At 43.0% G+C, this 16677-nt stretch overlaps 1 protein-coding gene across 1 annotated transcript in view; it reads left to right on the top strand.

Annotated features, from left to right (window-relative positions):
• CUBN (cubilin) overlaps window positions 1-16677 on the top strand; it is a 269195-nt gene that overhangs the window by 240228 nt on the left and 12290 nt on the right. Inside the window, exons 60-62 of the mRNA XM_046012645.1 lie at window positions 2394-2602; window positions 13589-13751; window positions 14324-14529. Coding sequence (XP_045868601.1) covers window positions 2394-2602; window positions 13589-13751; window positions 14324-14529 — 578 coding nt within the window. The remainder of the gene's footprint in view (window positions 1-2393; window positions 2603-13588; window positions 13752-14323; window positions 14530-16677) is intronic.

Genomic DNA, 16677 nt, shown 5'->3' with positions numbered 1-16677 from the left:
TTTCCGGTATACAGACCTCCAACTCTTTCCTGCGTGCCCTTGCTGCCTCCAGCCCAGACTGTAGCCAGGTCTTCTCTCCTGGTCTCATCTCCTCCAGTCCTACTCCCTTCCATGTAATGCTACTACCCGAAATATATTTACATCATAATTGTTTAGAAAGGACATTGTGACCCTACCACTCTTCTAATCAAAAACCTTTCAGGTAGATCCCCATTATCCACAGAATCAAGTCTCAAGGTCAAGTTCTATCATCCCGCAGTTGAGGCCCTCTGCAGAACAGCCCATCCTGTTTCCCAATCTTCTTGTCCTTAGCGGACTCTAGAGTACTCACTAAGAGAATTATGCTTTCCTCTGCATATAATGTAAATTCTTGTCCACGGCATCTTTGGTTATGAGGTTCCATCTGCCTGGAATTACCAGTATCAATCCCAGTTCTACATAGTCTTGTCCTGTTTATCCTTCAAGACCCAAATCAGATGTCACCTCTTCCTTGGATATTCTACATCGTCATAGCCTGAAGTAGTCTGTCCCTTCCTGCAAAACTCATAAGACTTCCCTGCCTCTTTTACGGTACCTATTTTTGTGTTTTGTTTTGTTTTGTTTTCTGAATTGTATTTTCATTATTTATGTATGTCTTATCACTGCTGTTGGACTACCACTTATCTTTTCCCACCTCAATAATAAATGTGTTTCTTTCGCTATTAAAACAGTATTTAGTGGGGTGCCTGGATGGCTCAGTCAGTTAAATGTCTGACTCTTGGTTTCAGCTCAGGTCATGATCTCAGGGTTGTGAGACAGAGCTTCGCATCCTAAAAAAAAATTTTTTTGAAGAAAAAAGAAATATTTAATAAATAGATACATGTGTCAATTCATTAATACTCTGAGTCATTATTCTTCCCAGTTCTGCATGTCAATCAGGTTAAGTGGTTTTCTTAAGTAACAATCGGTCCACACTGGGTATAAAAGCGATGCAAACTCCAGTTCTTTCTTTTGGTTGCAGGCTTACTTCATGTGAGCAGAGTCGTTAGCAATATGTGGTTCAGCAGTGGGCATTGCTTTGGTTTCAGAATAATTTTCTGCTATATACCATCTACGGATTTATCAAGGACTGGGCCTTTCGAAGCTTTTCAACTCCAGGAAACGTCTGATTGTGCAAATAATCTATCGTTTTAGCTGACTTTGAAGCTATGGACAGGGTAGTTTGACCTACTAAGTAATGTGCCTATCCTGAAAAACTCGCCACAAATTTCATACTTGACTGTGAGGAGGACTGCCATTGTTTCCATTTCCTGCCAAGCTCCAAGGCCAAAGTCTTAGCGCCCCCTAATGTTGCAATGTTGCAAGCAATCTTTTCACCGTTAACACATAAATAGGAGACAAATAAATGAAAGGCCAATGTCAGTGAGATTTAATTTTGGAACTAATAATCTATATTTGTGCAGGATGTAAGCTTTATGAACACTACTTTGAGCACCTACTTAACCCCTCTTCCTACTAGGGTTATTTTGAATTTGGTTCATGCTCATGGTTTTAAAAATCATCAGTAAGTTTGTCTTCCTTTTGTGCTCTTTTCACATCATTTCAGAAGTATTGCCTTGACTGTGAAATGAACAAAACTATGTCCTATATTCTGAGGATTTTGTTCCATATTTTTTCATAGTTGACCATTCTGCCTTCTTGAGAGGATTTTTTTTTAATCTCTCTTTTCTATTTTTATTACGAATCTTAAGGTTTTTATTTCAAAGTAGAATTTATTTATTTATTTTTATTTTATTTTTGCCCCTAAAGCTCTTTTTCAGTTTGCCTTTTTGGGAAAAAAAAATCAAATATAGAGTATGTTTTAATATAAACTGGACTGTAGTTTTAAGGGTATGTAGTGTTAAATGGCCCCCAGCCTCTTTCTAACAGGTAATTTACATAAAAGGTTTATTGGGAGCCAGTTATCTTGGAATGTTGGGTAAATTCTTCATAAATTCAGTTTTCAATCTGATAGTGTTCATAAAAGCAGAACATATAAATAAAATATGTTCATGGTTTCCACAGGTTTTGTTATAGAAAACACCTTATTTTCTAAAAAACTGGATTTTTCAACGATAGAAAAAGCTTCAATAAATCCCATCAACAGTTCTAAAAATGCATATAAAACTAAATATGGCTCCCCACTTTTCTAGGTGACTAGAAGGGGGACTCACAGGAGCAGAAAGGAAATAAGTAACAAAAAACTAATGCAAGCTTGAGCAACGCTCACATAAGCCCCCTGAGTGCACCATCTGATAACATTCATGCAAGTGTTCGCAGAATAGAAACTATGTGATTTTTTTTAAACTCTCCATATAAAATTTAAGATCTGTTCTCTTTGGTTTGCACAGTGACGTGTCTTTGTTTTAATGCAGGGCCTCAGCAAGGATGTGGTGGTTATCTGACGGGTTCAAATAATACCCTCACCTCTCCTGATTCTGACTCCAATGGAAGATACGACAAGAATTTAAACTGCATCTGGATCATCAGCGCACCTGTAAACAAACGAATTAAACTCACCTTCAATACCTTTGCTCTGGAGGCACAAAGTATTTTGCAAAGATGCATATATGATTATGTAAAGGTACGGTTATTCTGTTTCCTAACCGAGTCTTCTACCCAAGACTTTAAATTGGTATGTGTCAGTTTATACCATTCAGGGAGTCATGAAAAATTTGAGTTCCACTAATTTTTTTTTAAAGATTTTATTTATTCATTTGACAGACAGAGATCACAAGTAGGCAGAGAAGCAGGAAGAGAGAGAGGAAGGGAAGCAGGTTCCCCGCTGAGCAGAGAGCCCGACGCGGGGCTCGATTCCAGGACCCTGAGACCATGACCTGAGCTGAAGGCAGAGGCTTTGACCTACTGAGCCACCCAGGCGCCCCAGAGTTCCATTAATTTTTAAAAATAACATATTCTACTCGGATATAACATTTATTATTACAGGTGCTCTGTCTTCATATCAAGTTAATCTCTAATATGGATGGCTCAGAAACATCTTACAGCTACTAACACTAGCTTTAAGATTTCCTGTTCATCCATGCTTTGGCAGGAGAGGATCTATGGAAAGATGGGTTGTTTGGAAAGAGATACTTGAAAGACCTTCCGCAAATCCTAAAATGAAGTTTATATATTTACTTTCCATATTACCTGTAGATGTAGAAAATAACTTAGTTCTGAAGTCCCGTTAAAAGGAAGTCAGGAAACTTTTCTGTTCAAGTTTTAGTGATGCATTAACATTAAATTATTGTACCTATAAGGACATATGAATTCTAACGCCCCTTCTTTTTCTTTTGTTTAAGTAATCTCTCTACCCAGTGCGGGGCTTGAGCCCTTGACCCTGAGATCAAGAGCTGTGTGCTCCTCCAACCAAACCAGCCAGGCACCCCTGAGTTCAGATTAAACCTTCTAATTAGTATCAGCTGGTGTATGTATACACTCCACCTTGTGGGGGGCAACAACCAGCGTGGCAAGATTTGTGCCCATGAGGAACTTAAATTTGATTGTAAAAGCGGTGGGCAATGCATGCAAGTCAACAATACACTGTTCAGGGTAGTCAATATTGAAGTGCCAAGTAATGCACAGATAGAGGCTCAAAGCAACATGCAGATTTAAAAGGGAGGAATGTTCATGATGATCTGGCATGAAGAAGAAAGGCTTCGGAGAGTGAGGGAGAGGTGGTTCAAGTCGGGAGAGGAGGCATTCCAGGCAAGGTACACATCAAAAGAAGGGAGGTACGGAAGTTGGCACATGAAGGTTCTTAAAAGGGTGAAGGGACTGACTTTACTGGAGTAGCATATTCCAAACGGTAGCAAGAAATGGGATTGCCTAATCTTATTGCTGGAGAAATACCCAAATCACAAAGAATCTTGAAAAGTCAAACTAGGAAGGAAGGAAGGAGAGAAAGAGAGAAGGAGAGGAGAGAACGAGAGAAAATGGAATCAACTTAATGCAATTCAAATTTTGTGCAGTTGAAAATAAGGAGGAATTAGAGGTTTTCCAGTGAGTGATATGATGAGGGCAGTGTTTAAGGAAGACTAATACGGAGTCTTAGTGGGTGGTGAGCAGAGAGTCTGGAGGGAGAACTCCCGGAAGAGGTTACTTTTAGATAAGGACGGTACAGAGATGGAGCTATCAAGCCTAGTTTAAGATGAACTTTTAAGTTTGAAAATTGTCTTATATTTTAAAGAAATTATTGTTTTTAATAAAAGGGAAAGAAAACTCATGGAATATGTGTCGAACACTTAATTACATACTGTCATAAGCTCCAAGCCCAGGAGAGCAGGAGAATGTCAGTACTGTTAGGAGGAGACCATGCTTTGTAAGGTCGGGGTTCGGTTTGGGGGACAGCAGGGCAGACAGGTGGGCAGAGGATGGGTCAGGGCTCCAGCGAGAAGAGAGCAGCACGAACAGACAGAGACAGCAAAGGAACACTTCTGCAGTCAGAACGATCACTGTTTTCTTTCAGGAAGGCAGCGTGGAGCTGGAAAGCCAGGCTTTTGCTCCATGTCCAGAAAAGTACTCAGCGAGGCAGTCAGAGAGGACAAAAGAGGCAGGACAAGAAACAGACAAGTCAAGGAAAAAAAAGATAAAAGCCATGAATAGTGGAGAGTCATGAAGGTCAAGGGAGAAGAGTCACTCACCAAAGATGGGTGTTCAGTATTTTCAAATGATAAATTAGAGGCCAAGAAGGGAAGAAGAAGGAAAAACTTGTCAGATTGGATGACCATTTTTTTCCCCTTTTTATTAATTTTTTCAGCGTAACAGTATTCATTCTTTTTGCACAACACCCAGTGCTCCATGCAAAACGTGCCCCCCCATCACCCACCACCTGTTCCCCCAACCTCCCACCCCTGACCCTTCAAAACCCTCAGGTTGTTTTTCAGAGTCCATAGTCTCTTATGGTTCGCCTCCCCTCCCCAATGTCCATAGCCCGCTCCCCCTCTCCCAATCCCACCTCCCCCCAGCAACCCCCAGTTTGTTTTGTGAGATTAAGAGTCATTTATGGTTTGTCTCCCTCCCAAACCCATCTTGTTTCATTTATTCTTCTCCTATCCCCCTACCCCCCCATGTTGCTTCTCCATGTCCTCATATCAGGGAGATCATATGATAGTTGTCTTTCTCCGATTGACTTATTTCACTAAGCATGATACGCTCTAGTTCCATCCACGTCGTCGCAAATGGCAAGATTTCATTTCTTTTGATGGCTGCATAGTATTCCATTGTGTATATATACCACATCTTCTTGATCCATTCATCTGTTGATGGACATCTAGGTTCTTTCCATAGTCTGGCTATTGTAGACATTGCTGCTATAAACATTCGGGTACACGTGCCCCTTCGGATCACTATGTTTGTATCTTTAGGGTAAATACCCAGTAGTGCAATTGCTGGGTCATAGGGTAGTTCTATTTTCAACATTTTGAGGAACCTCCATGCTGTTTTCCAGAGTGGTTGGGCCAGCTTGCATTCCCACCCACAGTGGAGGAGGGTTCCCCTTTCTCCACATCCTCTCCAGCATCTGTCATTTCCTGACTTGTTAATTTTAGCCATTCTGACTGGTGTGAGGTGATATCTCATTGTGGTTTTGATTTGTATTTCCCTGATGCCGAGTGACGTGGAGCACTTTTTCATGTGTCTGTTGGCCATCTGGATGTCTTCTTTGCAGAAATGTCTGTTCATGTCCTCTGCCCATTTCTTGATTGGATTGTTTGTTCTTTGGGTGTTGAGTTTGCTAATTTCCTTATAGATTTTGGATACTAGCCCGTTATCTGATATGTCGTTTGCAAATATCTTCTCCCATTCTGTCAGCTGTCTTTTGGTTTTGTTAACTGTTTCCTTTGCTGTGCAAAAGCTTTTGATCTTGATGAAATCCCAATAGTTCATTTTCGCCCTTGCTTCCCTTGCCTTTGCCGTTGTTCCTAGGAAGATGTTGCTATGGCTGAGGTCGAAGAGGTTGCTGCCTGCGTTCTCCTCAAGGATTTTGATGGATTCCTTTCTCACATTGAGGTCCTTCATCCATTTGGAGTCTATTTTCGTGTGTGGTGTAAGGAAGTGGTCCAATTTCATTTTTCTGCATGTGGCTGTCCAATTTTCCCAGCACCATTTATTGAAGAGGCTGTCTTTTTTCCATTGGACATTCTTTCCTGCTTTGTCGAAGATTAGTTGACCATAGAGTTGAGGGTTGATTTCTGGGCTCTCTATTCTGTTCCACTGGTCTATGTGTCTGTTTTTGTGCCAGTACCATGCTGTCTTGATGATGACAGCTTTGTAATAGAGCTTGAAGTCCGGAATTGTGATGCCACCAACTTTGGCTTTGTTCTTCAATATTCCTTTGGCTATTCGAGGTCTTTTCTGGTTCCATATAAATTTTAGGATTATTTGTTCCATTTCTTTGAAAAAAATGGATGGTATTTTGATAGGGATTGCATTAAATGTGTAGATTGCTTTAGGTGAAAGCTTTTCCATTAAGGTCAGGAACACGGCAGGGATGTCCATTATCACCACTGCTATTCAACATAGTATTAGAAGTCCTAGCCTCAGCAATCAGACAACAAAAAGAAATTAAAGGCATCCAAATTGGTAAAGAAGAAGTCAAACTATCACTCTTCGCAGATGATATGATACTATATGTGGAAAACCCAAAAGACTCCACTCCAAAACTGCTAGAACTTGTACAGGAATTCAGTAAAGTGTCAGGATATAAAATCAATGCACAGAAATCAGTTGCATTTCTGTACACCAACAACAAGACTGAAGAAAGAGAAATTAAGGAGTCAATCCCATTCACAATTGTACCCAAAACTATAAGATACCTAGGAATAAACCTAACCAAAGAGACTAAGAATCTATACACAGAAAATTATAAAGTACTCATGAAAGAAATTGAGGAAGACACAAAAAAATGGAAAAATGTTCCATGCTCCTGGATTGGAAGAATAAATATTGTGAAAATGTCTATGGATGACCATTTTTAACTAAAGTAAGGGCACAGAAGCCAGATCAGAAGGAGTTCCTGAAAGACTGGAGATAACAAGGGATTTCGGTTTAGGTTAAATTCTTTTCTAAAATGACCCCAGGGGCACCTGGGTGGCTCAGTGGGTTAAAGCCTCTGCCTTTCGCTCAGGTCATGATCCCAGGGTCCTGGGATCGAGCCCCGCATCGGGCGCTCTGCTTGGCGGGGAGCCAGCTTCCTCCTCTCTCTCTCTCTCTCTCTCTCTCTCTCTGCCTGCCTCTCTCCTTGCTTGTGATCTCTGTCAGGTAGATAAATAAAATCTTTAAAAAAATAAATAAATAAAATAAAAAATAAATAAATAAAATAAAAAAGAAAATGACCCCAAATGGCCAAAGCGGCAGCAAAGCTGGTATTCTAGACGCTTTGAGAGCTGCCTTGGTCTTATAGGGGTGGGGTGGGGGAGGGGTCATAAGCCCTACAGGCAGGTAGTGTGGACTCTAACCCGGTGTTGTCACCAGACAGATTTCCTCACTGCCCCAATCCTTTCTCACTTCGTCTGTTAAGAAACAAATGAACAGGGGCTCCTGGGTGGCTCAGTGGTTTAAGCCTCTGCCTTCGGCTCAGGTCATGATCTCAGGTCCTGGGATCGAGCCCCGCATCGGGCTCTCTGCTCAGTGGGGAGCCTGCTTCTCTCTCTCTCTCTGCCTGCCTCTCTGCCTACTTGTGATCTCTCTCTCTGTCAAATAAATAAATAAAATCTTTTTAATAGATTTACACATGAATGACAGTAAAAGTAAATTTATGTAGGATGTTTTGGGTGTGGTCCTGCTGGGAGGGAGGTTGATTGATATTCTCATCCTTTTCTGAGTGTGATTTGATACTGTTATTAAAGCAGCTAGCAATTTTCTGAATTTCTTTAAGTCATTTGGGACAAAAATAGCAATATCAAAGACAAGGAGTTATCATCTAGCTTAAATATAAAATGTCTCCCCCCACTGCTTTTCTAAAGAAATTCTATTCAGATCTACTCTTGTTTTCTTTCTTGGGAAAGCAGTTTCCCTATACGGGCAACTTTTCCAGCTTTTACCAAACTGGCAGATCAAAGTACAGCCCTTGGCATGAAGCCTGGAGACAGACGTATTAAAGCGATTCTCTGCGATAAATGGGACGTTTGATTCCTTGTAGAATGTTTCTTAGATACTATAATCAAATCGCTTTTTAGGAAAGCTAATTTAATTCAGTTCTGTTGGTCAATATACAGATGAAAACATGGCAATTCCATCATCCATTCATAATTATATCTCTTATTTTTGGAAGGGTTGACTTGAAAAATTACTATGGTAACTGCAGTACATCGCGACTATGTGTTTCACCAAGCATTTCTGTTGAAATTAACATCACATCCATTCCATAAAGGGTCACGTGGCACAGCGATGCACCAGGCACCCCACGCCAGAGGTACAGAGGGTTAAAGATAGGATTCCCCAAGTTGCTGTCAGGAAAGTGGAGGAAGTTGTCACGTAAGCATATAAATTATCACACAACAAGACAAAAGCAATAAATAAAAACAATGAGCAAAAGTAAAGTAGGTATAATTGAATCATTTGGGGATTCAGGAGAGGTTGTCTCCCTGGGATGGCTGAGCTGGATTTCGGAGGAACGTCAGAGAAGCACACTTGCTGTTGGGGGGCCGCCAGAGAGAAAGAGGGAAGGATGGACTTGCAGCTTTGTAGTGTATGACCCACCAAATCTGCCAGCAGTGAAGTCATTTCTCTTATGGTGAGCAGGGAGAGAAATGGCAGAAAGGGCTCAGGGCTGTGACCCTAACTGACGTTCCTCTGCTGGGAACTATGGAGCTAGTGCAAAGGAAATGGCTCCTTCCTAACACTTCTCAGCGTCTTCCCAATCTAATCCATGCCCACTTGAGTAGCCAGTATTTCATGGTGCTTCCTTGACTCTCTGAAGTGAAGGTCATCTCTGCTACAACCTACCCATATACGGAGCTTCAAAACCGTAATATACTGTACTAAATGCAGTGAGAAGGAGGACTAAGAAGAGAGTATGTAAAATAGCGCAGACCCAAATACACACATGCTGTGCTTCAGCTGTATTATGCCACATGATAAAGTAGTCCGATTCTTCTAGGTGGGATCACGGCAAATGCAAAAGTAGCCATTTAAACTAATAGCGACAGGCTGTAGTTGCAACTTAAATGCCAGTACCCTCACTGTCGGCAATAGGAATTTCCAAAATAGTGGAAAAACTAAAAAAAAATTGTTCTAAACAAAACAAAGTCCAGTCTTCCTTCCACGGACACAGTAACTGCATTCTGGGAAATTTGGTGCCTATTAAAACTATGTGAAATGTTTTTGCATTCTGTAGAGAATTGATTTAGGTTCTGGGATTTCACGACAATGAATAGTTTTATTATACAAATGTCTGGCCGGACGTTGAAAAGTTACAAGGGACAGAGTAAATCTTCAGTTTGCACAACTGTCCTCTGAATCGCAGCATGGGAACTGCAGTGTGGCTCCTACACACTAAATGTCAGTTATAGCCACGAATTATCGTGATGACTCAGAAAACACAACATGCTTGCAACCCTACCATGAGCACCTCTGTCTTCACCCACTAGGCTTAACCATTCAGTCTCTGGGCAGTCAGTGTTAGGAGATCTGCATTCTATCAAGGCGTTGGGTTCCCTGAACTCCCTACCATTCATTCATTTCTTCATTCATTCACTCATTCATTCAGTAAATGTTTATTTGACTACCTACTATATTCCAGACACTGCTCTAGGCACTGGAAAAGAACATCAAGATAAAATAAATAAATAAAAATTTAAAAAATAATATAAAACCTCCTGTATTTACAGAGCTGATTCTAATCACTGCTTCTTGTGGCCCTTCCTGAGATCACCAGGACCAACAAGATGTTTTTCCCCATAAGATTCTGAAATGGGTCAGAGTTCAACCCCAAATCTGAAAAACCACTCTCTGTTCTCTTTTCCACCCCAAATTACACCCAGGCATGTCCGGCAGACCCTAACCAAAACTCCTCAGTAAAATAAAAAAATTCATGGCGATACTCTGAAATGCAGGGATGTAGGGATGCTCCAAATAAGAATATAAAAATCCTGCTGTTGTCACATTCCCAAGGAAATACTAAAAGATAAAGTCCTAAGAAAATTAATGTCCAAAATGATTAAGTTAAATTTGAAATGAATTAAAGTCCAACGTTGCCCTTATTGTCTTAAAGCCCTTTTGCATTAAACGTTCAGAGAAAGTAAAATCCCAACATGGCCTTCCCCACTCTCTCTTCCCCACTCTCTCTCTCCTCAAAGAACTGCTGGATAAAGACCAGGATCTGGTAGTAGTGGTCGTCAGAGGCTATCTCTGTGAGCAGTTCCTTCAGTATCTTAAGTAGATTCTTTTTTTTTTTTTTTTAAGATTTATTTATTTGACAGATAGAGATTACAAGTAGGCAGAGAGGCCGGCAGAGAGAGAGAGAGAGAGAAGAGGAAGCAGACTCCTGCTAAGCAGAGAGCCCAATGCGGGGCTCGATCCCAGGATCCTGGGATCATGACCTGAGCTGAAGGCAGAGGCTTTAACCCACTGAGCCACCCAGGCGCCCCTCTTAAGTAGATTCTTAAATGCTCCACTATCTGAGTTTTTTTTTTTTAATATTTTATTTATTTGACAGACAGAGATCACAAGTAGGCAGAGAGGCAGGCAGAGAGAGAGGAGGAAGCAGGCTCCCTGCGGAGCAGAGAGCCTGATGTGGGGCTCGATCCCAGGACCCTGAGATCATGACCTGAGCGGAAGGCAGAGGCTTTAACCCACTGAGCCACCCAGGCGCCCCCACTATCTGAGTTTTTACAGCTGAGAAAACACACAATCCTTTTTAGGTTTATCTACCCACCTTAGAACATAATCCAGGTTCCAGGCCTGACGGAGTTATGCCGGGTGACGGGTCGCCCCAGAATGCAATGTCTAGCCGCGTAGATTGTGCGGATCTTAAGGGCATGGTCCTCAGGCCACCGTTTATATCCTAGTCCATATGATTCCCCACCTTCATTGCGCGGTGTGCCTCCTGCCACACACCCTGGAGCTACCCTCCTTCGTGGAGGTCTACGCCTCATCAGGGGCTGGGAGCGCAGGTGGCAGGGTACTGGCTCCTGCTGCCCAGGAGTCTGGAAGCCTGGTGTCAGTGGTCCAGAGGCCACTGGCTGTCCGTTTCAGCGCAATTACAAGAAATCGTCCTGTAGCGGTGAATGAACTGATGCACACAGCAGCGGGAAGCCAGGCACTATGCAATTTCTGTCCGTCACATTTACCAGTTTTCTATTCAGAACCCAAATCAGGTCCCAGAAGATGCAAAGTCTTTCTCGCGAGACATAAGGAACTCCATGGCTGTGTCCCGGGGTGCTGGCTCAGTCCTGCATCCTCTCACCCAAATGCCAGGCAGCCCGAGTGAGTCGTGATCTCTTACTTGCCTCTTGCACTCTTCTGAGGCCGTCCACACCACGTTCTGTAGGTTGGGATGCCCCTCTTCCTCTTTAGGTATGAGAGGTCTCCACCTAATTTTAAATGCCTCTTCAGATGCCTGAGATCTTTCCTGACTCTATCATCTGGGTTCTCTTATTACATTTAAATCCTTCACTAGTATTCACCTTTAGAATTGACATATATATATATATATATATTTTCAGTGTATGGATCTCCCTTACCAGTTAGTGTCAGCGAATGTCTTGAATGTATGGAAAGTGCCTTATACATCTTTGTACACATAGGACCTAGCACAGAGGAAGAGAATAAAAATAAATACAAATAAATAAAAATTTAAAAAAATGCTTGCGAGTATGAATCTGATGATACAGGTGGCAGCCATTATTGCAGTGTTTTAACGTGTTTACCAGAAAATGGACATTACCTAAAATTTGGCACATCTCCTCTTCTATAAAATGAGGGGGATGAGATTACAACTCTCCAGTCTCTTCTGGCTCTAAATTTACTAAAATTCCTTGTAAGCCGGAGAGACAGTGCCACCTAGTGGTCAATTGACTTTTCTATTCATTTTTAAATGACTATACATTGCTAGCATTTTAGAATAATGCCAGTGATCGTGAGTATTTTGGAGTTTATAACACACCGTAGTGCTGTTATAAATTCAGTGTTTGGATCTACACACACATACTTGTTTTTGAAATACCGTGAAGCTGACTCAGCTGGAGAAACTGAATTTTGGGTCATAGGCTTCAAAGAAATTTAGGTGTCCACTGTTTTGACAGGTGTCTGTTGAAGGTTCCTACCGCTGGGAGTTTTTCTGGATGCTGCTGACACCATAGTGAATAAAAAGTCTTCCCACCCCGGGGAATCATATTTTTATTGGGAGAGAGATGAGAAAAAGTAAATAAGCAACAAATAAGATGTGTTTTGGTTGTAATAAGAAAATAGATGTTGGAGTTCCAGCCACATACCATAGGGTTGAGCTCTCTGAGGAGGTGACATTTGAGTCGAGACCACATGACAAGAGGGAATCCTTCCAGAGCTGGGGAGAGAGTAATGGTTGCCCATGGGAGGAACAGCTAATGTAGGAGAATAGGTCCAGGACGGGTGGGTGGTGGAAGAGATTGACCAAAGCACTATTCATTTATTAGACATGTACTGGGTGCTTTGTAAAAACTGGGGACACCGCAGGGCACAGATCGGACAGCAACCCGTGTTTCCATGGAACGAGTGTCGTCTTCAGAGAGAAGACAATAATATAAGTAATATATGTACTATGTGAAGATAAAGGCATGCTCTAAAGAAAGAACAAAGCAGGAAGGGAGAAAGGGAATTGGGAGCGAGTTCACACTTTAAGGAGGGCGGTCAGGGAGGCTTTAGTGAGTCGGTGATGTTTGAGTAAAGTCCTGAAGCAACGAAGAGGAGTGAACAATATAGTTGTATAGAAGGGGAATGTTCTAGCAGAGGGAACCACAAATGCCGCAGCCGTAAAGCAGCAGCAAGCCTGGTGTACTCGAGGAGCAGAGAGAACGATGTGGAGACAGCTAGGTATCAGATGGGGACAGTCAGGGGTGGCGTGGAGAGCAGGGGCTCTCAGGCCTTGATGGCCTCCGTAACGGCTTTAGCTTTCCTATTGAGGGGCTGGGAAGCAGCTAGGAAGGGTCTGAGCAGTGACCTGGTCTGAGTTACATTTTAACTGTATACTGTGACTCACCTCTTGAGGAGAGGCTAAAAGGGGACAAGAATGGAACCAGAGAGTCAGCAGTGAGAACCCAGGCACGAGATCTCAGGGGCTTGCACCTATGTGGCGGTGAGGACCACGCGGGGCGGGGGCAGTGATGCTTCTGCTGACTTTAATGACACAGTAGTTTTAGGTCAGATAGGACTTTCCTAGTGAGAAAGGATTTCTAGGCATCATACAGGTTTTTACTGAAAATCATTAAATAGCATCAATTCAATAGCAGCCGTTCCTAGGTTAAAACTCGCTCTAACAACATCAGTGTAAGTTTCTTCATCATGACCTGGTGTGACTCCATGTCCATTTCAGTGTAAAATATGCAACTTCTTTGTGAGTAATGGAAAGCGGATGAACTATGTTTCTTTTCAGTTGTACGACGGTGGTAGTGAAAATGCCAACTTGGCTGGAACGTTTTGCGGTTCTACTGTACCTGCTCCCTTTATCTCTTCTGGTAACTTCCTGACGCTTCAGTTTGTCAGTGACGCGACTTTAGAAAGGGAAGGATTTAATGCTACGTATACCATCATTGACAGTGAGTAAATGGAGACATTTTTATGTTTTATGAAACATGTACTTACGCACTAAAAATAACGCTATGCTTCTACAAATGCAATGTTAATTACTAAACTCAATGTTAATTACTAAAACCAGTGTTAATTCCTATCTAAACTCAATGTCAGTTTCTGAATGCCATGTTAATTAATCTGTGGTTAATCGGTGATAAAAATTAAGTATGATTCTTTTTTGTTTTGTTTTGTTTTAAAGATTGTATTTAAGAGAGAGAGAGAGGGCATGAGCAGGTGTTGGGGGGAGGGTCAGAGGAAGAGGAGAAGCGGGCTTCCCGCTGAGCAGCGATCCCAATGGGGGCTCGATCCCGGGACCCCAGGATCATGACCTGTGCCAAAGGCAAACGCTTAACTGACTGAGCCACCCAGATGCCCCTAAATTTGTCATGATTCTTAGTGAAAATTACTCTACCTTCTTTATAGAATGGCGTAACTACAGGTCTTTGGGCTGGAAGGGTAGGGAAGGCTAAATTTTAAATATTGTGTGTGTGTGGACCCATGAGTAAAATTTGTCTTATAAGCTGTTCTCTTTTCTCAGTGCCTTGTGGTGGAACATATAATGCAACTTGGGCCCCGCAGATTATTTCATCACCCAATTCATCAAACCCAGAAATCCCATTTTCCATGTGTACCTGGGTCCTCGAAGCCCCTCCTCATCAGCAGGTCAAGATAACAGTGTTGGCCCTGCGGCTGCACTCCGAGGACTGCGACCGGAATTACCTAGAGTTTCAGGACTCACCTGAGGTAACGATCAGAGGACACGGGACAGTCTCATCTCATGACGTTTTTTCACCAGTATTTGCAAAACACTTGAAATAATGCGGGCATAATTGAATAAATTCTCAAACCTACCTCCAGCTTAATATCCAAAACATGCATATACAGCCATATATTATGGGGATTAAGAAACTTGCACTTGGTCTTGTAGGTGAGGAGCTCTCAAACTTCCTTGTGCATAAGAAACATCTGGGTGTCTAGATAAAAGTGCATATGCCAGGGCCCTGCCCTCCAATACTGAGTTCCCCACATGGCACCTAGTCATCGAAATTTCTGATGAACATCTTCAGTGTTCTGCCGCTGGTGCTCCAAGGACCATGCTTGGAGAAACACCTGTGCAGCTGTGGCTAGGATGAACTGAAGGGGTCAGTGTGGAACACAGGGAGATCAGTTACAAGGCTGTTTGACACCAGTCCGATGGGACTATATTCATGGTCATGTAAGAGAGAACAAAAGAAAAAAACTATTTTTGTTTAAAAGAAAAAGAAAAGAGAGAGAATTGCCCATGGGCTAGGATGTTGAGGAGACAGTTGGATGAAGAGATGTAATAGTAACAGAAGGCCTAAAGAGTTGGGTGTCATCATTCCATGCATGGGTCGATAGCTGAAATCACACAAGTCATGAGTTTATCCACGGAGGCTGTGTAAAGTGTGAAGTCATGACCGGGTATGGGCCCCTGGAATGCAGGAATCCCTGCATTGTCTTTGAGAAGTTTGAGGAGTAACTAATCTGCCTCAGGTCATTTCCACAGTGTCATGGTCAACCCCCAACAGGCTAGCAATAGCAGAGGGTCTGATCTATCCCTTCCTGAGTTTTGGGGGTCCTCATTATTAACCCAGACTCCCCTAGTTTACACATGGATCTTGGTGGTGGTAGAAAAATCCAGTTTGGCTGACTGCACTTGGAGAGGGCTGAGAGGAGCTGGCTGCTGAGCAGACACTGTATTTATTGGATTTCCAGAAACACAGGCACTGAGACATATCCCACGCTCCCACTGTGGCCAAGGTGTGAGATGATCACCTTTTGGTCCTCGGTGTTTTTCAGATTCCCTGGCGGTAGCCTTCCTACAAGGTCTTCGTGCCAAGCAGAACAAGGCCCTTTGGTTAAAGCTGTTTCAATTTCCCATTGCATCCCAAAGCCGAGGTGATGGGAATCAGGGCAGACTCCCCTCTGAGTAGGGAAAGGCTACGTACAGGGCACAAGACAGCTCTGGGTTGTAACAGCGGCTGGATGGGCCCCAAAGAAGACCCAGCATTTGTCATGAATAAATAATGTCCTTCGACTGAATGACTAAAGGAAAGAACAAAGGGTTTCAGCCTGGGTGTTGGGAGGAAAGATAGGAAAGTGACTGATAACTGGGAGAACCTGGAACGCTCCTGGTGTCTGAGAGTAGGAGAAGATACAGTTGGAGGTTCATGGGAGGATCGTGTGACCGAGGCATGACAGATGGCACAGAGCTGGTGTAGGCAACCATAGGGAGCAGAGGTGAAAGTCACTGGAAGTGAGGAATGCAGATTAGGGTGTTGGTGGATCCCCTGTAAAGACACTGAAACTTCTGAGGGTTGAGAAAGGAAGCGGGGTGCAGGGGACAACGATGAGCTGAGACAGTAGTCTTTAATGAAGGAGAGTCACCAGAGGGAAAGTGAGAATGGTGAGGAGGGTGAGAGGAATCTTGGGCCAGATGTGGAGACCCTCAGAGGAGAACTGACTTTGATGAAAGGGTAGGTACTGCAGCGAGGGACCTGGAGACACCCTTCCCCCGGAACCCCACCACTCTTCCTCCTCAAGGAATTGTGGACTGTGGGAAAAGAATGGCCTCCACCAGCAGGCTGCAGAGGACCCAAGCTTCACTCAAGGCCAGGAAGTGGAAAGGCTACATGCGGATGTATACAGTGGCAGTTAACATTGCAGTGAAAGTTCAGAAGAGGCCACGTGCAAAGTTAGGAAAGGATCAGCAGCAGGAGACTGGGGGCAGGAGGATGGTGGGTAAAAACAGGCATCAGCAAGGGGAGCTTGCAAGCACGAGTGGGAAGCGGACCTGTCAGTGGGCATGCAAGAATGAGAGGCAGCAAATGTCTTAACTTTGGTGCCAGTGGTCTCCATGCAAGGATGGCT

Source organism: Meles meles, chromosome 7, assembly GCF_922984935.1.
Source record: "Meles meles chromosome 7, mMelMel3.1 paternal haplotype, whole genome shotgun sequence".
Taxonomy (NCBI): domain Eukaryota; kingdom Metazoa; phylum Chordata; class Mammalia; order Carnivora; family Mustelidae; genus Meles; species Meles meles.
The sequence above is the reverse complement of the archived record's forward strand: the minus strand, read 5'-3'. Positions and strand labels throughout refer to the sequence as shown.